This window comes from Mchenga conophoros, linkage group LG11 (assembly GCF_057382185.1).
Source record: "Mchenga conophoros isolate Kocher_MC1m ecotype Shallow Benthic linkage group LG11, M_conophoros_male_GT1.1, whole genome shotgun sequence".
NCBI lineage: Eukaryota > Metazoa > Chordata > Actinopteri > Cichliformes > Cichlidae > Mchenga > Mchenga conophoros.
Genome location: NC_140536.1, coordinates 25,006,349 through 25,029,115, shown reverse-complemented (window position 1 = coordinate 25,029,115; position 22,767 = coordinate 25,006,349). Strand labels below are relative to the sequence as shown.

The 22,767-nt window shown below is 39.4% G+C and overlaps 1 protein-coding gene and 2 non-coding genes across 3 annotated transcripts; all 3 read left to right on the top strand.

Annotated features, from left to right (window-relative positions):
- Window positions 1–142: 142 nt before the first annotated feature.
- On the top strand, window positions 143–22,382 carry ncapd2 (non-SMC condensin I complex, subunit D2). The gene is made up of 32 exons (XM_085291781.1): window positions 143–281; window positions 690–809; window positions 1,354–1,429; window positions 1,507–1,565; window positions 1,693–1,868; window positions 2,329–2,474; window positions 2,979–3,106; window positions 3,281–3,404; window positions 3,543–3,690; window positions 5,462–5,659; window positions 5,735–5,869; window positions 5,952–6,039; window positions 7,043–7,250; window positions 7,391–7,509; window positions 8,201–8,401; window positions 8,522–8,696; window positions 9,242–9,326; window positions 9,496–9,632; window positions 11,490–11,622; window positions 11,814–11,889; window positions 11,987–12,202; window positions 12,344–12,504; window positions 14,232–14,343; window positions 14,474–14,597; window positions 14,851–15,006; window positions 17,930–18,107; window positions 18,187–18,281; window positions 18,904–18,984; window positions 19,550–19,733; window positions 20,308–20,476; window positions 20,572–20,688; window positions 22,073–22,382. Exons 2-32 carry the CDS (start codon window positions 692–694, stop codon window positions 22,153–22,155), a joined length of 4,206 nt encoding a protein of 1,401 aa, XP_085147907.1. The 5' UTR covers window positions 143–281; window positions 690–691; the 3' UTR covers window positions 22,156–22,382.
- LOC146564196 (small nucleolar RNA U85) lies at window positions 5,043–5,367 on the top strand. The gene has a single exon (XR_014894514.1). It is a non-coding gene; the product is annotated as a small nucleolar RNA U85 (small nucleolar RNA).
- Window positions 6,128–6,413, top strand: LOC146564195 (small nucleolar RNA U85). The gene has a single exon (XR_014894513.1). It is a non-coding gene; the product is annotated as a small nucleolar RNA U85 (small nucleolar RNA).
- Window positions 22,383–22,767: the final 385 nt, after the last annotated feature.

Sequence of the window (22,767 nt, the reverse complement as noted above, 5' to 3'; positions counted from 1 at the left end):
GTCCTTTGTGTGTGTCTGCGTTTGTAATTGTGGTTTGTAAAGTTTCTGACTTTGTGCTGTAGTGTGCCCGAGCGTCCGGCAGGTGGCAATGTTCGGTCAAACAGCAGCATGTCAACGTGGGCGGGGGCAAGTGACGTCAGAGTGTCGCCGCTTTGGCGCGATGTTCGGACAAATTTGAAAACTTACTGGATTTAGACCGTTTAGAGACGGTGAATACTAACAGGCTACGCGTGTTTCTACAGAGGTCCAGAGTTTGGCTAACAGGAGTACATTTGTTACGGGTGAGCTTTATGTTTATAAACTATAAGAAGTTGGTAGTTTGTTGTTGAAGCCATTTCCGTTTTTCAATAATGTAACTGCGTACAAGATACTGAGCTAGCCCTGCTAATTAGCCCGCTAACTGCGTTAGCAGTAGCTGTTTTGCTTTGGTTAGCTAAACCCACAAAAATAAATGTTAGTCTTTGGTAAATAGAAGTAATTCTTCACATGGGCTGGAGTGTCTTAGAGAGTGTTATGCTGCACTTTAGCTCCTTAGGTAGGATCAAGAACGAGTTAAATTTTAAATGTGTTTAGTCGAATATTCGACTATCTCGCTTTGTAAAACAGTAGATATCAAGTAATATCAAATTCTTTCCCAACAGGAGCTAAGTTAGTTAAACATACAAATAAAGGCTGTCTTAATGATTCAGGGATGTCGTGGGACTTCTTTGTACCTGTGTGCGTGGGGGACCTTGTGAAGACTGGGGGGATCAACCAGTACGTCGTTCAGGATGTGGTCTCCGCAAAACAGCTCCCGTCCTGTCTCAACAGTAAGTTGTCAACATGTAGGCAGGTCACTGATAGTTTTTGGGGTTTTTTTGTTCTTTGGGGGGTTATTTTTTTAAACAAAATGTAGAACATGTGCACAGAAGGCATCACATTTTCTTCAAACACCTCCAACAAGTCATTACCATCCAAGAATTGTCCCGCGCTAAGAATCTTTTTACTAACTTGTGTGTAACACCAACCTGCCAGAGGGTCTGCAGATGGAAATTAGCTAAAATTAAAAAATAATTATAGTACTGGATTGCACCCAGCTTCTTATGTGTATATCACCATCCCCTAAAACAAAGTCTCGACTTCAGTGATGGGTCGAGCCACTACTTAAGTCTCAGACACAATTATATAAATCTTTCCCAAGATTCCTGCTCATGTACCACACCCCCAAGTAAGGTTAATTAAAATACCTATGTACTTGCATTTTTTGTTTTGATTTTTTTACCCAAAATGACAAAATGTTGTCACTCTTCGAATACTTGGGGATGATTGTGCTAGTTTATTTGTTTATTTTTTTTTAAATTCTGTTTCACACAGAATTCAAGGCAGCATTAAGGAGTCAGGGGCCTTTGTGTATACTAGAGCACTTCGACACTGGCTACAGTGTGCTGCAGTAAGTGTTTTCATGTATTGCCCACTTTTATTTATTGTGACTATTACTGTACAAAACAACTGTCTTTGTTTCTTTAGGCACTGTAAGGCGGTAGATCTGGCTGTTAAAGAAGATACTCTGGAATTACTAGTACAAGGTTGCTTTTTTTTAAAGAAATAATATTTTCTTGATGTTTAAATTGATAACTTTGATTTGTTGATGTGCTCACATAACCTGATTTTTTTTTTTTTTTTTTTTTTTTTAAAATAACCCTTGCCTTTCAGTGGTTAGTGGGCTGTCTGTTTCACTGCCGAGCATCCTTGTCTCCACCTCCCTGTCAGCTGCAGAGCGCAAGGAAAAACTTAACGCAGTTAAAATGAGCGTCTTCCTGCTTTGCAAACTCACAGAGAATCTGGAGAGTGATTCCTATAGGCAGAATATTGTCACAGCACCTGGGAAGGTATGCTCATTGCTTACTTAGCTAAAGGGTTCTTTGCATATGCCTGTTATCATAAATGTCCACTGATGAGCTTTAACTAGCTTTATGATTCAGTCAAACTAAGAGATTGAGTTTCTAGCCTGTTGTTATGTGGTTATTCTTGGTTGTGTGGTAGAGTGTTATTGCACTGCTGTAAGGGCCCACCCAGAGTGAAATTGACACTTTCTATGTTGTGCCACTTCAAGAGAAATTGGGTAGTATAAGCAGGAGCTGTCAAACAATGTGTGGATGTTTGCCATTGTGTGCATAATGATCAGCTAGCAAGAGGCTATCAGTCTCTGTATAGTTGGTTTGTCTGGTGTGAATTGTTTTCTTTGGTAATCTGAGGACATGTATTGTGATTTACTTGATCTCAATACTATATTAAAGATTTTATAGTCCAACATCTATGAAGCTTAACTGCTCTTTTTATGTTGTACAGGGTGGTAAAAAAGGCAAAGCATGTGGAGAAGGACTTGTGCAGTGGGACTCAGAAAGAGAGCAGGTGCTACAGGCACTTGTGCAGCTCTTCCAATTGGACATCCGTTCACTGTGGAGCCTCTCCTTGGTGGAGGAAGAGTTCATCAGGTACTCTGCTGTCAGGAGAGCTCTGGCAGAGAATACAGTATCACGTTTTGCTGGTTTAATTCAGTTAGTTGGTGTCATTTACAACTTATCCATATCACTTCCGAGCATTCGGAACTCTGTAGCTTAATTGGAACTCTTATGACAAAGATGTGTGACTCTTCATTAATAATCTACAATATCTAATAAGGTTAGAAGAAATTTGGACTGTGGTAAATTGCCCAATGTAATGGTTTCGTTATGCACATTTCCTCACTTTCCACTTGTTTTATGGTTCTCAGTAAGGATATTCAGTAAATTGTTTGTCAGAAGACATTTATGTGGTAGTTTAACACTCACAACACTCCTAGCAGCACTTACCTCAGCTTTTAACATGCACTGTGTGTATCTGATGCTTCTGATGAATTCAAAACCTTGTCTACTACTCATTGTGGATTTTTGGTAACTTTTCATCCTGGTATTACCATAATCTAATATATAAAAAAACACACATTTATCTCTTCTTAGCTGTGTGACCTGCTGCTGCTACAAGCTCCTTGAGAACCCAACCATCAGCCATGTCAAGAGTAAACCCACCAGAGACTGTGTAATCCACCTCCTGGGGTTGCTGATTAAGAAATATAATCACCTCCTGGGTGAGTTGGTCAGACAAATGCAGTCCTATTACCGAGGAAACAAATTAATCCTGTCACTTTTGAGAATATTGTCTGTAAATGGTGGTGGTGGGGGCCACTATAAGGTGTTCAGCTTTTCGGGAGACATAGCTGACTTGTAAGGTTTTTTTTTATTTGTCCTCTAAACTGTCACAGGTGCTGGTGTAAAAGTGATCCAGATGCTTCAACATTTTGAGCAGTTGTCATCAGTGTTTGCCCAGGCTGTGTCTGTGTGGAGCACAGAGTACGGAGTCAGAGCTATCATAGGAGAAGTCATACGGTCTGTACAATTTTTGTGTGTATACAGTATCCAGTATGCAGCTTGATTTCGTGAATCTGTTTGTGAAGTCTTATTTTGTGTTACAAATTCCTGTCTTTGTTTGTTTTTGTTTTTTTGTTGTTGTTTTTTTTATCTCAGGGAGATTGGTCAGAAGTCAAGTGAGGAGTTGGCCAGAGAGGGGTCGGGAGTCAAAGCCTTTGCCTCCTTCCTCTCAGAAGTCAGTGCTTTGGTGCCTGAATTGATGATTCCCAACATCAGTGTTCTCATCACACACCTGGAAGGAGAGGTATGAGCACCGAACAGTGAGTAATTGATTGCAGCTCATGAATAAGAAAATTATTGTCCTTACATAAGTAGAGGCTGCCTGCCATATTGATTGGGTATAAACAATTGCTAATTAGAGGTCTATGTGATCATGTAAAACAGCACCAATTAATATTAATGACTCATCACAGTGACAGCCTTGATGTGTGAGCAACAGGGTTGCTCATTAAAGGAACTGTCCCTGTGTGAGCCCACAAGGAGTGGGCAGTTTTAAATCATCACAAACCTCTGCTCCTTGTGCTTCTTAAGTGCTTTTTTTTAATGTCCTGTGTTGAGTTTTATGTAGTTTTGTTGGTCTAGGACAGACTGGGAAAAGATCCATTACACTTTGGTCAAGTTTGTTGCTTTTAAATGTGTTATAGAAATAAAAGTGACGTTGACATCTACAATTCTTTTACAGTTGTCAAGATCCTGTCTTAGAAGTGGGTTGTCATTGGTTTTTGAAGTAATGCAAACACAAGATTAAAAAGGAATATAACAGTGTGGGATGAGCAAGCAGCATTCACTTTATTATTCTCTGCTATAGCCAGGAGACACTGTTTCTTGTATTTGGCTGGGTAACACACCACTGGGCACAATACATTTTTTTAAGACAAGACAAGGAAGGGTCTTTACAGCTCTAGTAAAATTTTATATAGTGCTTACATTACTCAGAGTAACAGGTAATGATTGGCTCAGATATTTACACTATTTTTCTCTGTTGCAATGGTCACTGTGTCAGATTCGGCAATTACAAAGTCATGAATCTTGCCTTTTTGTGACTGAGAGCCATGACAGACTGCACATTAATTCTCTTTCAGTCATGCTTCGTGTCTTTCACAGTGTACAAGATATTGTTGGAAGGTTGCTTGCTAGGGATTTACAGGAAAAGAATCTAAATAGACCTCTGCATGATACTGGCTGTCTTCTGTCACTTCATACCTAGATACATTGGCAATGTCAGTCCTTTGTTTTTGTCATGATTTGTACCCAGCTGTGCAGTTGAAAGAAACCCACAAGGCATCGCAGGTGTAATGTCAGTTTTCATCCATTATAGTGCATTATGTGAGAGCACAGAGCATGTGTTACACCCATTTTGACCCTTGAAGACTCCCTTTTTCATTCACATTTGGTCATAATCATGTCTTTATCATATAGTCTAAATCTGCCATTGCATACTTCACGTCTGTTTTTACTGTTTCCAACTTTTCAGCAAAATACTGTTTCTCAGTTATTTCTAAGCTATCTAATGATTGTGTCCTAAAACTGCAAATTCAAGGGCATTTTTTATTTCAATCAAAGTACATTATCGTTAAAAGCAGAACAGAGTATTCTGCCCTGTGATGAGACCAAGGCGAATACGAGCTTACTGAATGAGAGCTGGGTTTCTCTTGCCTTGACTGGCAGGTAATCTTGGCAGTGCAGAGGAGGATTCCTGCTCTGCTGTAAGGGCCTGCCTACAGTGACTTGGCTCGACCCAAATTATTCCTCTGCAGTCACAGTGGAGTAATTTCTGGGTTGTCGCTGACAGCGTGTGTCTTATGTCTGTGTGTGTGTTTGTGTGCTGAGTGTGTGTGTGTGTTAAAAAAGGCAAGAAGTTCACCCAGCTTTCTTTACTGTTCAGTGAGCCATGAGTTTTGTCTTTGGTAATCTGAGGGCAGAGTTCTTAGTGAGGTTTTTCTGTTTTTGTAGGATTTAACAGATTGTTTCACTGAAATTCTTAATTTCCAACCTTTTTCATTTCTTTTTCCCAGAGTCACACAATGCGTGTTGCTGTCTGTGAGGTGCTGGGAGAGATCCTTGTGAGGGTCCTGTGCGGTGATGGGCTAGATGAGTCCGGTAGAGCTGACCGTGACCGTTTCTTTGACACACTGCAGGAGCATCTGCATGACTCGCACTCTCATGTCAGAACACGTGTACTGCAGGTCTACACACGCATCGTCAATAGCAAAGTAGGTTTGCTCATCAGCTATTGTGTTTGTAAAAGAATGCTGTTGCTCCTGGTAACATAAGTCATCTGTGTTTAGGCGCTGCCCCTGTGTCGGTATAGCGAGGTGATGGAGCTTGCTGTTGGACGGCTGATGGACAAATCTATAAATGTGGTTAAGAGTTCCATCCAACTGCTGGCTGCCTTCATAGCACACAATCCTTATAGCTGCAAGGTAAATAACTATGCGTCAAACTCTAAATAGCAGGTGTTCTTCAGGTTTCCTGATATAATAGAATATTTATCTTGTCTTTCAGCTGAGCAGCGCAGATCTGAAGAAACCACTGGAGAAGGAGACTTCTAAACTCAGAGAATTGAAAGAGAAACTGGAGGGGACAGCACCTGGTAAACAAAACCTGAGTGATTATTCATAAGTATTGCTATGAATCTCCCCTGATGTTTTATTTTATTATTTAAGACTAATTCACATTTTGCCCTGTGATGAGACCAAGGCGAATATGAGCTTGCTGAATGAGAGCTGGGTTCCTCTTGCCTTGACTGGCAGGTAATCTTGGCAGTGCAGAGGAGGATTCCTGCTCTGCTGTAAGGGCCTGCCTACAGTGACTTGGCTCGACTCGAATTATTCCCTTAAAGTTATAGCGGAGTAACCACGAGGATGAAGCTCACAGTGTGTGTTTGTGTGTAAGGGGCAAGAAGTTCACCCAGCTCTCACTGCTGTTCAGTCAGCCATGAGCTGTTTCTTTGGTAATCTGAGGGCCAAGTTCAGAAATTCGCTTAAATTCAGCATGCCATGTATGTCATCACAAGCAAACAGAAAACAAACCATTGTTTCAGAATTTAAACATCTGTTAAGTGTGAGATCCAGTTATTAAACAAAATGTTTTTTTTTTTAAGATGTCTTTCATCTGATGTAACCATATTCATGCTGAAAACAGAAATACGTTTTGTAATTGGTTTGATGAATAGCAATACAGCATAAATGATGAACTATAATATTTATTTTTAGATAAGTTGTTTGTTTGTTTTAAACTTTTGAAGAAATCTGTTCTTGTTTGTTTAATCTGTTTTTCACAATGGGGAAAAATATTAACTAGTTTACTACATTGCCAGAAATCAGAACATTTAAATTTTTTATTAGCTTTAGAAGAATGACAAGTTTAAATATGAGGACTCTGGAGCCCACCATTCCTTACTAAATTCTTGGCCTAAACAACAATCATCTTACCATTTTGTCCTGCTGCTAAATTATTCTGTTTTTAATCTCTGTTGGCACATTGTTTTACTTTTACTTTTTTCATTTTATTTTTTTCTCTCTTTCTCTTTGTAGGTCTAAGCTGAGTCATCACCATTGAATTTATTTTATTTTTTTCTCTTTCCCTCCCGGCAGTGGCAGTGATTAAAGCATCTGAGCTGTGGGCTGCTATGGTGCCTGAGCTCCTCGTCACTGTCAGGAAAGAACTGGAGCCCACAAGCGAAGAAGAGAAGGAGCAGCAGGAGGACGAGGAAGGCGGGGAGGTGGAGGAGGAAAAGGAGGCAGAAGACGACAGAGCAACCGCGGTGAAGATAGCTCAGTACCTCCGTGTCAACAAGTACAGGTGATGATAATCACCAGTGGAGGCCTGTGTAGTGTCACTAACTGGAGGATTTTTTTCCTCCCTTGCTGTCAGTAGCCTACAATTTTCATTTTTTATTTATTTTTTTTAATGGGGCTTTTCTTTTGTGTTGCATTCTACAGGGATGCTGTGCAGCTCAGTATAAGAGCTCACAGCTGCTTCCCAGAATCTGAGATGTTTACTTCTCTGTCCACTCTCACACCTGAGAATATGATGGACACACTGGCTCTGATTTTCAAAGGTAAAAGTTGTACTCAGTGTGTCTGAAAATTGCTCTTCCTGGTGACATTTAATAGAAGTTGTATTGAGAACATAAACATGTTTTTGTTTTGTCCCTGGGGGGTGTTTTTACAGCTGTCTCATTTGTAATGTGCACCATTCAGCCATGACATTAAAACCACTTAAGTGAATAACATCAGCTTTCTTTTTACAATGCAATATTTCGCTGGTTCCTAGCATACATTACTTTGGGAAATACTCCCACCTGTTCACACATCATTGGCTCAGAAACTGCGTAAAGAACATGAAAAAGAACCTAGCATGTACGCCATGACACCAAATGTCTTCATTTGCAGCATTCTTGTAACTCCATCTGCTGCAACTGGAAAAAACCCCAACATTTTTTATTATTATTATGTAATTAAAGGTGAGAGGGTTTGCTATTGGTGGCCCTGTGCCAGACAATACAATATGTGCCCAGACTTCACACGCCTCGTCTTGAACCCATCCAAATTATTATTATTATTTTTAAAAAGGACTTGGAAAGTGGTAGGCAGTTCGGTTTTATGTTTTAATTTGGAACGTTTTTTTTTTGTTTTTTTTTATCTCATACAGTTTCATAAACAGTTGAGCTGCAGTCAAACAACGTTTTAAACTTGGTTGATTGAACGCCCATTTGATCTTAAGTGTACAATACTTGACATTTTCCTCAGGCTCTGATGATGACACTTCCGAGCTCAACCAGAATTTGCCACCGACGCCACAGAAAGAACCAGAGAAAGAGGGTGAGGATGGTGAGCTGAAGAAGCAAGAGATGTTGGTGCAGTACCTGAAAGATACAGAAACCTTCGCTTTACAAGTAGAGAGAGCAATCTCTGTGATCAACACCATGCTGTACTGGAAAACAACTTCAGGTAGACGGCTGTATCCATTACACAGTAAACCAATGTAATCTTGTAGATTTCTGTAAAGTTTTTTAATCTAACAGAATCTTCAGCTGTTTTTTTCTTTTGTTTGTTTTTTGTTTCTTTTAGTGGTCCAGGAGGCTGTGCAGTTTTGTGTGACGGTGTGCGAGTTCAGTGTCGCTAACTCTATCAGTGGAGTGAGGAAAATGTTGCCTCTGGTTTGGTCAACTGATACTGCAATTAAAGATGCAGTCATTCACGCTTACAGGCGTCTGTATCTGAACCCCCAGGGAGACACCATCAGGTTTGTAAGACCTCACACATATTTGAGTTATGAATAAGTTACCCATTCTTTCATGTCCTAAGTGTACTGGCATTATGACGTTAAAAATAACTAAGCTAACACAAAATAAATGCTGGACGCTTCTCTAAGATGGTTAAGAATAGAAAGTATTGCTTCTAGAAAGACTTCTTCTTCCCTCCTTGAATTCTCTTTTCTTTTTTATCCAGTTCATGGTTGTGGGACTTTTCTGTTTGCATATTTATTTTAATCAAAACAAAGTACTGTTGTCCCTCTGATTATGTCATTTTCTGTAATCTTTTCATTAACAATTACAGTAGCATTAGGCTATTGCTGGTTTAATGTCACTGACTAAAGCACGACTCGTATAGCATTTAATAAATATAAATAAATAAAATGACTTGTCTGGCTTATATTGTTTGGACCATTTTTTTTTTAATCAAATTTTATTACTTTTTTTAAGGCCTGGGCCAAAATTAATGGTAAATACAATATTGTGATTAAAGCAAAACCTTAAAAACAAGCATCTGTCTAATCCTTTTTTTTAGGACGAAAGCCCAGACTCTTGTTGATAGTCTCTCTGAGCTGATGGTGGATTCATCTCTGGGAACAATCCAGTGTCTTGAGGAAATTGTAAGTGACTCTGTTATTACTCTCATGGATATTTCTGTGTGTGATGCTCGGCTGTAAAAACGCATCCTCTAATCCTGAAACATTAGTGTCTCCATGTTGAGGTATTTACGAGTATATACAAGTTGTTGTTTTGTTTTTTTACTGTAACTATTCAATCATGTCTCTATAGGTACAGGAGTTCTTCAGCAGTGGCAGCAGTCTCCAGTCCACTGTAGTTCAGGTCTTGTGGGAGAGATTTACTGGTAAACGAGAAACTTCTAGCTTATACAAGCGAGCTGCAGTCTTACTGCTGGGCATGGCTGCAAGGTGAGAGTTCCACTGCTCTACTCTAAATGAGCCCAAAGTGACTAGAGTCCCTGTAGTCCAGCAGTTATGTATATATACCACATATATAGTTTTTGTTGTTAAGCCTATAAAGTGTAGTTATCACCTGTGGAATTGTGATCAGTCCTTTTTTTTAACTTACTTTTTCATTCTGTCTATCTTATAATCTGACCTTTTTTTTTGTTTAAAGTACTCTGTGCAACAGAGTACTTTAAACAAAAAAAGAGTACATGGGATGTCACCCAAAATGGTTATTGTGAGGTGTACAATAATTACCCATGGTGCTTTACAGCTTGTAAGAAGCTTCGGAAGCCTTACTTAATTAGACTTTACCTCATTTTTGTCTTCAAGATAATCATCTTGTGCTCCTCCAGACTGTTTACTGTGTGTTGCTTTTTATTTAGCTGTTTCCCCTTTTTCACATGTTGAATATCTTCTAGCTTGTAATATCGTAGATGGCATTTAGCTAGCATTCCATACCATATTTGGATGACAGGGTGGATTGCTAAAGCTGCCAAAGCTTTAGTTCTGGCAGCTCAACACTAGCGTTCTCTATCATAACACTTGTCAGTCAAAGAGGCCACACTCCTAACTAAACTATACTGGTGTTTTATCCCAAAAAGTTCATGTTGAATCTGTTCATCTGGACCTTGTGTTTTTTGTTTTTTTTTTAAAAAAGAAGAAAAAAAGAAAATCACCTTCTGTAGAGGAGTTATAAAAGAGAAGGCATGAAGGAGGCAAAATGTGTTTTGTATACCTATAAAAATGTGTGTTGGTTGTCTGCTTATAACTTGTTTAATGTAGATGAGGGAAGGGCATTTGGAATTCCGCTGGCTCTCTGTGGAGGAGCGTGGCAAATTTTGTACTGAGTCATGGTGTTCCTGCTAAGCTAGCTCTTTATAAAAAAAATTTCACATGTGGCTGACAGCAGCTAAGCTACAATCTCATTATGTCCCCATTATATTTTGTACTGACGATAAATGTGTAAAAATACATTGCGTGTTAAGGGAACAGGACTGTTTCTGATTAAAACTGTTTGAATTACAAAACACGATACAAAGGTACTGGAATAAACATAATATTTACTATCTATAAGCTATATATGTTAAGTCACATGGAAGCAAAAAATAATATTTTATTTGTAATTACAATTACAATTAAGTTGACTAAACCGTTTAAAAGTGCGTTAAGTCTGTGCTCTTCCTCACCACACAAATGACTGCACATCACATCCTTTTACGTTTTGGTCCTGCATCAGCTACTTGACATTCAGTAAATCCTCCCATTAGTCAGAATACAAGCCCTGCCTCGGCTCCTCTTCATTGTAATCTAAGTCACGACCATATAACTGGGCCCCTTGCCAGTGCTTTATATATATGTATATGTATGTGTGTATGTATGTATATATATATGTGTGTGTGTGTGTGTGTGTGTGTGTGTGTGTGTGTATATATATGTATATGTGTGTGTGTGTATATGTATGTGTGTGTGTATATGTATGTGTGTATATAGATAGATTTATTTATTTAAAAAAAAAAAAAAAAAAAAGCAGTGACAGAGAGGAAGAGTAAAGAGTCTATCTGCAGTCCACCCACACTGCTGCCTCTCTTCATCCAGCATCACTAGCATTCATAACCTATTAAACCTTATGTGCTTCTCCTCACCCATCCTCCTACAAGTGTTATCTGGTCTGTAGCCTAGCGCTGGTAAGGCCAGCATGGAGCATTCAGGGTAATGTAGGGCAGAGATGTTCTTACTTCTCTTTGTATAATCACATGATCAGTTAGAACTATAAAATCTGTACTTAGTTCTGTGTGTGTGTGTGTGTGTGTGTACCAGGGCAGAGAGAGAGGTGGTGCTCAGTAATCTGGACACTCTTTGTTCAGTGGCCCTGGGTGAAAAAGTGACTGAAGACTTCCTTCTGGCCAGAGATGCAGTTATTACCATCTGCAACATCACTGATCATGTCAGGGTAAGATTATATAAAGCATACCTTTTAAAGGATTTCTTGATTATGGCTATATGAGTCAGGAAATTAAACTACTACCTATCTATAGATACAACTTTGTTAATTTAATATTTACAAATTACTGAATTCATAAAATGCCCAGTTTGGGGGGTCCAGCACAATATTACCATCTTGTACTGCACTGTTTCCAATAGCAGTCAAAGGGTGCTCCATTCAGACTGCCTCAGGACCATCAGCTGTTCACCTGTCTCACACAGGCCGTTGCTGAAGGTAAATTCAGAAAAATGACAATTTTTCTGTTTTTCATTCTTTTCTTTCCCTGCTCATGGTTTCTTCCTCTGACTGCCTCTGTCTGTGTTTGCTTCAGGTGTGGTGATGGAAGACCCTTACTGGCAGAGCTTCATGGAACAGGCTGTCCGTCTCATCTACTTCCTGGCTGAATCGCCTGACCAGCTGTGCTCCAGGCTGCTCCAGCGAAGTGCCCGCCTCTTACTAGATCAAATTGCAGAAGGTGGCGAAGTCAACAAGGATGCTGGCCAAATGCAAGATGGCTCTCAAGAGTCTAATGAGCAATGTGAACAAGGTGAGTCCCATCATTGCTCTTTGAGCACTTTTGTGTTCTGAAGCAGGACTAAGCCTTTGTAGATTTTGATGTCTGAAAGGACACTATGTGACACACACGGTGCTTTATACTCACACAACAACATGTCTTTCCCTCCTGCAGTGAACTGTGTGTGTCTGGCCCAGCTGTTGGCTGCGTGTGGCTGCGTGGCTTTCTGGCAGGTGTCTCACCTTGAGCGCAGCGTGAGTGCTGAGCTGCGGAGGAGGAGAGGAGAGACAGAGGAGAGAGAGGAGAAGGAAAAAGGCCCAGCCGGAAAAGCCAAGGTAATGATGATGTGCTGTATGGATGTTATAGAGTCTATAATATCCATACAGCATACATACATACAATTTTATTATACTGTCTATAATATAGACAGTATAATAAAATCCATTTGACGTTCGGCAAAATTAGATAAAACATTCAAAGATCTAACTTTATCAGACTTTTAAAAGCATTTTTGCTGCCATGTGTGGCAGTGAAGAATTTAATTTTGGCAGTTCCAAAAATAATGTGAATATCAACTATTACAGAATTGGACTTCTATAGGTTTATGCTAACTGCCATTTATTACTACTGTTGTCACTGTGCTATTTGAGCTAATTGGTGGGTTTACTGAGAAAGAAAAGATAACATATTATGTTGCCAGCCCATTCAGTGTGAGAGGGAATATTCAGTATTTTATGACATAAGCAAGATATAAGTCATGAGTACAATTACTAACAACCAATTAAGTTTAGTGGCCATCTTTTACTGTAAAGTGTAATCAGACATCTGTGCACAAATGTTTCGCTTGACAAAAGCAGACATGTTTAAATGTCAGGGTTTTTTTTTATTTTTTATATGTACTTTCGTGTGACATAAAAATTACACATGAATCCATAACCCCCTGTGTGGGGAAAAAGCTTTTTGATAATCAGACCAAGCCTCAGCAGGATGGCTTGATGAGATTTCTTTTACCGATGGAATCAGATGAGTGATGGTTCATAATTGTTCAGCCCATCAGGGAACAGGAAGATAAATGCTTCCTCAATTAGCATTAGAAGTTTCCAATGTTTTTTTTTTTTTTTCTTTTCTGTTGTTTTTAGTTTTTATTTGTGTCTTTTTAGATAGCCATGGAGGGAAAATATGGCAGAGAGACACAAGGCACAATTGAGTCAAACCCAAAATGTTACTGTCACCTGTTTTAAACCTTGACAGGAATTCATGATAGTCTAGGCTATGCAGGGTGCTCATGGCTGTACTTCTGTCTCTGTGCTTACTAACACACATCGCAAATATACATTCTTAGGTGCCACATTTAGGAGTCAAAAAACACTTCTGTAATAGTGTGAGATACTGGCATATCTTATTCATTACCAGATCATAACCAGATTATCAGACATGTATTTGCAACATGCTAACGTGACCTTATTTTGTCTCTAGAGGGGTGTACAACGAAACGAGTAATAGGTGACAGAGTTCTGTTCAGCTTCTAGTCAGAAATTTTAGTGACTTTTTTTTTTTAACCTGGTTAGATCAACATGGTAATTTATGCTGAGTGTGCTCAGCATTAAAATAATTAGCTCAAGTTAAAATGATGATTTTAGCGTTCTGTGGTATAACCTGTTGTTAAATTGTTGGGATTTTTTCTTCTTCTTTTTTTTAGCTGCATTAATCTAGTCTTTTTCGCAACAGTGTTGCATTTTACTGTTATTTTTATGTTTATAGATTTTTTTTTACTATCATTTTTATCATAATCATCTAATAATGTGGGTAGAGATCATTTTTGTGAGAATCATATGAGGTGTGAAACACCCCATTTTATATGATCATGCACAGAACATGAAGCAGGAAAATTTGGTTCAGCAAGTTGAAAACCACAGTCATGATGCCCATGAGTTTGTCAAGCTAGCTAAGGCAAAGAAAGTCTGGTGGACTTCCTCTGTAGGACACCCCTCTGTAGTGGCTGCATTTTATATTATTCTGCATAAACCGTAATCTATTTTAAAATGTAATGATTTCCTAACAGCAAACAGCCAATGAGAGCACTATGGAGGAGGAGCTTGGGTTGATTGGTGCCTCTGCTGAAGATACCGAGGCTGAACTCATCAGAAACATCTGTGAGACAGAATTACTGGCTGGTAAAGAACCCAACCTTTTTTCTTTTGTTTGTCTGCAGTCACACTAAACAACATTAACCCCTCAATTCATACTACAGTCTTTTTATAAATACCACACAAATACCCCACCTCCCTCCCCTCTGCTCTCTAGAGGAGAACCTGCTGAGTGCATTCCTTCCCCTGCTGGTGAGAGTCTGCGGCTCCCCAGGACGTTATTCCCACCCGCAGCTCACCACTGCTGCCTGTCTGGCACTCTCTCAGTACATGATGATTAGGTAAACACATTTCACTTTTCACTACATTTATGTAGTGGTAATACTGTTTGGTGATTAATTAGGTTTTTATGCTAACGGTTGAAGAAATGCTGTAATTCTGTGTTGAGGGGAATTTTTTTTTTTTTTTTTAAAGATTTAAAGAAAGATTTATTACTTCTTAGTGGCCCAAGCAGTTAGCAACTTTATTGCTAACTTAAACATTGAGACTTTAAATGCATTTCTTTCTTCTTTTTTTCCTGTATTTCTTAAAAAGCCCATCAGTGTGTGAAGAAAACATCCGTCTCATGTTTACTGTTCTGGAGCGCTCTACTCTCCCTGTGGTTAGGGCTAATGCCATAATAGCCCTGGGGGACCTCACTGTCCGTTTCCCAAATATTTTGGAGCCCTGGACACAAAATCTCTATGCCAGGTATGTAATTACATGTTCAGCTTGATCATCCCAGTAATGTGAAACAAATTTGTCACAGTAGCAGCTCATTCTTATCGCTCCCCCCATACTAATAAACTCTCTTCCAGTTAGGACTACATTATCATAATATCCGTAGATTTGTTTCCCACCCAAGATTATAAGTGGCAGCCTACGCTTGATGGCTCAGCTGAGTGGGAGTACTGTAAATGACGTTTCATCATTTCATGGCATACAACACCCCCCTCCACCCCTTATTTCCTTTGCTTGTAGTCTCGAGCCATCTTCATCCAGATCCCACCAACACGACATCTCGGTGTGCGGCGACTCTCAGCCACTGAAGTGTTGCCACTGTCACAATGCTCCACTGAGCCACATGATGGGAAAAGTTTACTCTTTCCATCACGACTTTTTAATGGTCGGGGGGAACAAACTTTCAGATGATCTATGTTAGCAAACTCTCATGTGTGCCTTGTATTCTGACCCTTACGGTTGCCATAGGAACCAAAAATTGCCTCGTGGCTTATATAAAACCCACCCCCACTCGTGAACTGGGATGGAACCTCGGACCACCTCTGACAACGGCCCCTTTAGACAAGGAACAGCTTAATTACTAGTATGTCATGGTTTGTGGCTGGAGCCAGTGAGTAGTGTGTTGTAATTATACAGAGTGGCTGTGTGAGCAGAAGGGAATAATTTTGAGAAAAGTCAAATGTTCTTCAACTTGTAGGTATGCTTTCATTTTAAAAAAGCATTGGCAGTCTATTTCTCCTGCACAAAGTTGCACTGTTGTTTTTTTCTGTAGCCAACTTAGAAGCTGAAGTTCCTCTGTTTGATGAAGTGGGGTTTTAATTGTAATGCCTGATAATGCTCACATTTAGGTGGTTTGGACATGTAAAACATTGTTCTTTTTATAATGCGTCATTGCCCTCCTAGTGTTTTGTACCTGATAAGCATTTCATAGTATTCCCTAATTGTCTGCCTCACACCAACACCTCCACTGTTCTCGAGGCTGCTGCCCTGCTGGCGCCTCCTGATAAGCGCATTAAGAATTAATTACCCTGTTCATTGCTGTTGTAAGCCTCTGCATTGGCATGTGGAAGTACCATGCACATGTTTCTGATCGTCTGCCAGGAGTGCTGCTCTCTGCCATAAATGAGAAATGGCTAATGAGTTTCTTTTGCGCTGTGGTTTTGGGTGAGAGTAAATCTAAATTGGTTTCAGAGTGGTATCAGATTGCCATGCCACAGCCTGTCCAGTCCCATTATATTAAACTTTACTGAAACCAATGTTGTTTGGTTTCAGTAAAGTTATGGCTAATTATAAGTTGGTATGACAGGAGAGATGACAAATTCAAAGGTGGCCATACATTTTCGCCTCTGTCTATGTTTCTGCAAAACAAGCAATGTGGCTACACACAGTTACTCAGTGACTTGCCATTACTTTTTCATTCACATTGTCAGAAGATGAATCCAGCCTTTTTCTCCTCTAGCACCTCCAACAGATTCTTCAGTTAACCAGTACAGTATCTCAATGCCAACTTTTTGAAATTTGTCATTTTGTACACACATTCATTCTCCCCAGATGTTAGACAGTTTATGCTGAACAAATTGTCCATCATCATGCTGAAAATGATATTGTGTCCTATTGACATTAGCGGTGGTGGTAAAATTAATTCAGGTGTAGTGTTTTTCAACTCTGAACAATTCATGTGTCTATTCCTATACTTCGGAAGTCATTAGACCTAAAATCCTGGAATAAATGTAGTAAATTTAAACATGCCAGATTTTTTTTTTTTAGGCACTCTATCATCTACTGGAGCATAGGTGTCAAACTCTGGCCCGTGGGCCAAATTTGGCCCACAGCCTAATTACATTTGGCCCGTGAAGCCATGCCAAATTACTATTAGAGCTGGCCTACTGGTATTATACAGCTAATATATATATTGTTTAGTATTAAGCTTTGCTTGTTCCATATTCAGTTTTTCAGCAAAACGTGTTTTAGTCCATAAGAAAAGATTCATTCTTATATCTGGAGGAATAAATATATTTCAATAAATATTAATGTTAGCCAGCGACTTTGTTCCAGTTTTGAATTTTGGCCCACTGTGTATTTGAGTTTGACACCCCTGTACTAGAGTGTCTAAAACCTGGTCAGAAAGTAAAATGGTTACAGCACAATAATCTGACATAGTTAGTATCAACGGGAGCACTTGCTATAGTCTTACCCTTTGACCAGTGTTTTAAGTTGTATAGTTTTCTATCGTCCATGCTTTAGTCCTTAGTTTCTTTTGTTTTACATGCAATAGTCAAAATTTGAAGCAGTAGGTAACTGTGCTTCTAATCCTGCCACAAGGTACGAGACCCAGAAACACCACTCTGGGGTCCTTAGGGATGTCACAACCTGTTGTGTCCTCTAAAATTAAAAGAACATTATCCCAGAACAGTTTGACTGATTTTTCTGTTTCTTAACCTATTGCCAGTGTTGAAACCTGAGAGTTCCCTCAGCGCTAACTGTATTGTGTTAACTGCTAGCGATCAAAGGTGGCATATTTAATTATGATGGAAAGGTATCTTGGTTTCCTTACCTGCTAAATATCAGAATGATTTTTGTTTGTGTGTACGCCAGCATGTTGTTTGTGTTTAAGAGGACAACTATGGCAAAATGCAGCTTTGAAAATAAGCTATCATGGTTTGTAGAGTGCAACTTTTTTCAAAAGGGGATTACCAAAGAGTGGGCTGTAGGAAATAATTTACAGTAAATATCCACATCAGAAAATGAAATTTAAAAGATATCATTGAATTGGGCTTTGAAAATACACATTTCTCCCATTAATGGAAAATCGACGATCATTAGAAGATCAGATGATGCGTAACGAAGGAAATACTATGTATAATTATCATTATTTTTTTCCTTTATCTTTCAGGCTGAGTGATGAGGTTCCTTCAGTAAGGCAGACAGCTGTGACTGTTCTCACTCAGCTGGTGCTTAAGGATGTCCTCAAGGTCAAAGGTCAAGTCAGCGAAGTGGCTGTATTGCTAATTGACCCTGACTCGCACATTAACAGCCTGGCCCTGAACTTTTTCAATGAGCTTGCTACAAAGGTAGACCACATCCAGAAGGCTTGATGGAATCTGAGTGACGGGGAGTGTTTTTAACCATTTTCTTTGTGTTACCCATCAGGACAATGCGATATACAACCTGCTCCCAGACATCATCAGCCGCCTGTCCGACCCAGAGAGAGGCATGAGCTCAGAGGACTTCAACACTATTATGAAGTGAGATGCACAGCTGTGTACCATGTCGTGTTTTCGTTTTCTTACTGCATCAACTGTGAAGCAGACCACAGACTTGGGGCAAATGATGCAAATGACGCCTTGTTTAACCCCCAAGCAATCAAGCTATTTTGGCAACTGAAATGACTACTGTCATTAAGACCCCATTATCTTACACACAAGAATACTTACTACACTGTTCCTTAGTCTGGTTCCATCTATGACAAATATTCTGCAAATGTTCTAATGTAATTAATTAGGTTGTTTTTTTTTTGTGTTTTTTTTTTATATTTTTAATGACTGGATAAGAAACAAAAACACAAGTTGTGCAAACAATATTAATTTATTTAGTTTATCTAGTTTTTAAGCAAAATATTTAGTTTTCTGATATATCTGAAAAGTCAGAACAAGATGTAATACCTATATACCTTTTGGAAGAAGAGGTAGTTTAGCAAAGTCAAACACTTTTACAATATTAAAAATAAAACTTCAGTGGGACCTACAGTATAAATATACAGTATACACCACTCTCACTTGACTTTAAGAATTTTTTTTAGGAGAAATTCAACAACTGAATGTTCTTTCTTTTTTTAATAAATGTTATATTGTGTGTGTTTGTTTGCAGACAGCTGTTCTCCTACATCACTAAAGAAAGGCAGACCGAGTCTCTAGTAGAGAAACTGTGTCAGCGCTTTAGAACTGCAAAGTGAGTTCTCTTCCTCCATTTATTTCCCATCCTCACTTCTAACCTGGATCCTTTGTTTTGTTTTTTCTTTACCATTTCCTTTATACTTTCTCGTTTGTCCTGCTTTATTTAATCGTGTGTGAAGCGGGGGTGGATGTGTGGGTAATTAGTGGGCGTTTTCACTGAGAGCGTTTGACAATTAATGCAAATTCACAGTTCACTTCACCTGTCACCTACACCGACATCTTCTTATTCACAGATTTTGTCATGGAAACTGTCTTCCTGTATAGTTGGGGACTGTAGACAGAACAATTGGCCTGGCCATGCTTGAGCTTCTGACTCATACTCCGTCCATTATCAAAGCTCAAATGAAGGGCATTTTATATTATACGTTGGCAAAATGAATTTGGATATAAGAAGGTTCTGGGAAAATGAGATTTGGTCTAAATGTCAGGGCAATGCAATGTTCATGAGGAATGAGCTTTTTTTTTTATTTTATTGAGTTTTAGAATTTCTGTGCACTTTGTTTTCTTAAGTCAGGTTTCCCCCACAATTTCTCATCTTCAGATTTTCTTTCTCTCATCAGGACAGAGCGTCAGTGGTGTGACTTGGCCGTGTCTCTGTCTCTGCTCTCCATGTGTGAGCGCGGTTTCAAGAGGCTGCAGGAATGCTGGGAGTGTTACAGTGACAAGCTGACTGAACCGGGCGTCTACCAGCCTCTGCTCTCCATCACCGCCAAGCTCCGTCGTGGGGCTAAACCACAGTTTAAGGTATATTATTCCCTGTTTAAGTCAGTTCTGCAGTGACCACGCAGTCATGTGTAGCTCAGGTGGTAGAGCAGGCCAGCTACTAACCGGAGGGTTGGTGGTTCGATCCCAGTCTGCATGCCAAATATCCTTGGGCAAGATACTAACCCCATGTTGCTCTCCGATGCATCCATCAGATGTGAATGTTAGATAGGCACTAACAGCTTAGAAAAAGTGCTTCTGTGAATAGGTGTGATTGGGTGAATGAATTAGTTGTATAAAGCGCTTTGAGTGCTCAGAGTAGAAAAGCGCTATATAAGAACCAGTCCATTTACCATTTTACCAGTCCACTGCACCTGTCTATGCACCCTTTGGACCAACTTCACAGAGCTATGACGGGAATGCTTATTAGCCATCTGTGTGATCCACACAGACGTGAGACTTAAAGTTGAATGGTGGATACTTTGTCTATTATCAAAAGCTTCTATTGTCTGTAAATGTCTGGAGAAGACTCTGGTGTGCTGAACGTTTAAGTGGTCAGTGAAAGATAAAATGCCAGTTCATTCCATCCCATGCTAATGTTAACTTTGTTTTCCAGGCTCAGGTAGATGAGTTTGAACAGCGTCTGACTGCAGTTCACACACGGGGGCTGGAGAATGTGGAAAGCCCAGAGATGGATGAGGAAAACCAGAAAGCAGGAGTGTCTGCTGAGAAGACAGTCACGCGAACACCTGCGCCCACCAGAGGCCGGCTGAAGTCAAAGGAAGGTCAGGAGTCAGCCTGCTTTGAAGAACCTTGTTGCAGAAATAGTCTGTTTCTCATTTTAGTTACACGATAAATTTTATGTTTATTTTTATTGCAGGTCAAGGAAAGCCTCCAGTTTCAAGATGTGATGACAGTTTTGTCACGCCTCGCAAATCTCGCAAGTCTAAGAAGCCTGCAATCACCTTCAGCAGTGATGAGGAGGAGGATGAAGAGGGTGAGTGAAGCCACTTCATTAAGTCACTATTACACTTAATTTGCAAACAGTTTTAATGGGTTTTGTAAGAAATTACTTTTTGCAGCGGGTCAGTTGCTTGGAATCAAAAATTATTATCCTTAAAGGGGACGTGTTGAGCTTTCCCCTCCTCTTAATTGTTTTTTTTTTTTTTTTTTCAATCTTGTGTGTTGGATACTCACCTTATGTTTGCAAGGAGCAGCAAATAACAAAGTTAACTTACGCATCCTATTAAATAAGCTAAAACGCCTTATTTAAAAGGATGATGTGAGGGGCTCGGTAGAAGACCAATAAGGATAGTTTTGACCTGCGTCATGCAAAGCTACTCTCCCTCTCCAAGAATCAGAATCTGGAGCACACTCAGCCCCCTTTTAATATACATCTGCTGATTTATTTTGTCATCTAAATACATATTTTTAAGGCAATTCATTTTTTTTCCTTATTAAATCCATTGAATTGTAACATGTCAGATAATAGCAAATAACAGTTGTCTGTTATTTAAGCAGAAACTTTGTCATCCAGTTCGCTGGATTTTAGTCAAGTGTTTAGTATGCTCTGTTTGTCACTGCAGTGTATTCAATTTGTCTCATTAGCTTGTAAAACATGATTTATAGTACTGCATTGAATCTATGCGTTTGTCCTCTGGTGTGTCTGCTCTGCTCCGAGCTGCTTCATGTTGAATTAGAAGCTAATAAACAAAGATTTAATAGCTGATTGATAAAGTTATGTACAGAGAAAAAAGCACCAGTCAGACCTATGGCAGGTGTTGTGGTTAGGTGAGGTGTGTGTTGCTACAATGTGCAGTGGGATAAGCTGCACTGTAGAGTTGACATAGTGCTATAAATCAAGTGTTACAAATCAATAACATTCTTTGGATCAATACACCAGAGTTCAGAGTGCTTAGACCACTAGACTGAGATTGTGGAGCAGCAGCTGAGACGATTTAAGACCGTTGGACCTCCTTCGGTCTAAAAAGTAAGATGTGCATTGTTGCAGCACTAATCCGAGATCTGTGGATATCTTTGAAGGATTAAATTTTTTTAAAAATTACACGACATGAAAAACTAACCACCATTTCCAGAGAACTGTTATCATCTCCAGTTATCTTATGCTTTCCGTGATTAATTAGACAAAGTGTTTCAGGTAAGATTATTTTTTAAGCCTTTGATTAGACTTGAGTTACTGAAACACTTCTGAGTTACAAAAATATATTTTAAAATAATTAGACTTGAATCTATTCCTGAATATTTCTTGTGCGGGTTTTTCAGCTGTTCTTATAGTGCATGGCTGTTCCCAGACATCGTCATTACTCGTCCCACTTCATTATGTTTCAATTTCCTTTTTTCTTTTTTTCCACCTCCATCAGATGCTGTGATGGCAGAGAGCGAGACCCCTAAAGTGACAACGCCCATCGCACGCACGTCCCGACGAGCTCGCCTCAGAAACTAACTCTGATTGTTCTCGTTTTGTTTTTTAAATCTTATTTCTGTGTATCTTTGGAAATACTTTTATCTGTAATGATATTTTATACTTGTTGGTTTTTATTTTATTTTTATTCTTTTAATATTGGTACTTGGCACCAATCTAAACTAGGCATGATAATGTGTAAAGACACAAAATCAAGTAGGCTTTTAATAAACCTGGTTCTGTTTTTCATTAAAAAAGAGAGAAAGAAACCTCCCTGTCTCAGTTTTATTCCTCTGCTCAAATGTGTGAAGGCTTGCGAGTCCGCTGGGTTATGTCGAGTAAATTTATGGCATCATTACAAACAGCTTTGAATGTCTGCTTGTATCATGTTTGGACAGCGGTGTTTAATGGGCTGCCACAGCTTGCCCAGACAGTATTACTACCCCACATGGTTCCCTACTTCACCTTCCTCAGCTCTCTTTTCCTTTCATATGTTGTTTTCAACAATTTCAGGTTTCAGTCTTTCTCTGATGACCACATTCCTCGCCAGTAAGCGTGTTTTGTTTTTTAGTTACAATTGCATTTTATTTTTTTCTCTTGTTCTGTCTGACACATTTGCTGTTGCCTAGTTGGCCGCCTCTGTTCTCCTGTAAT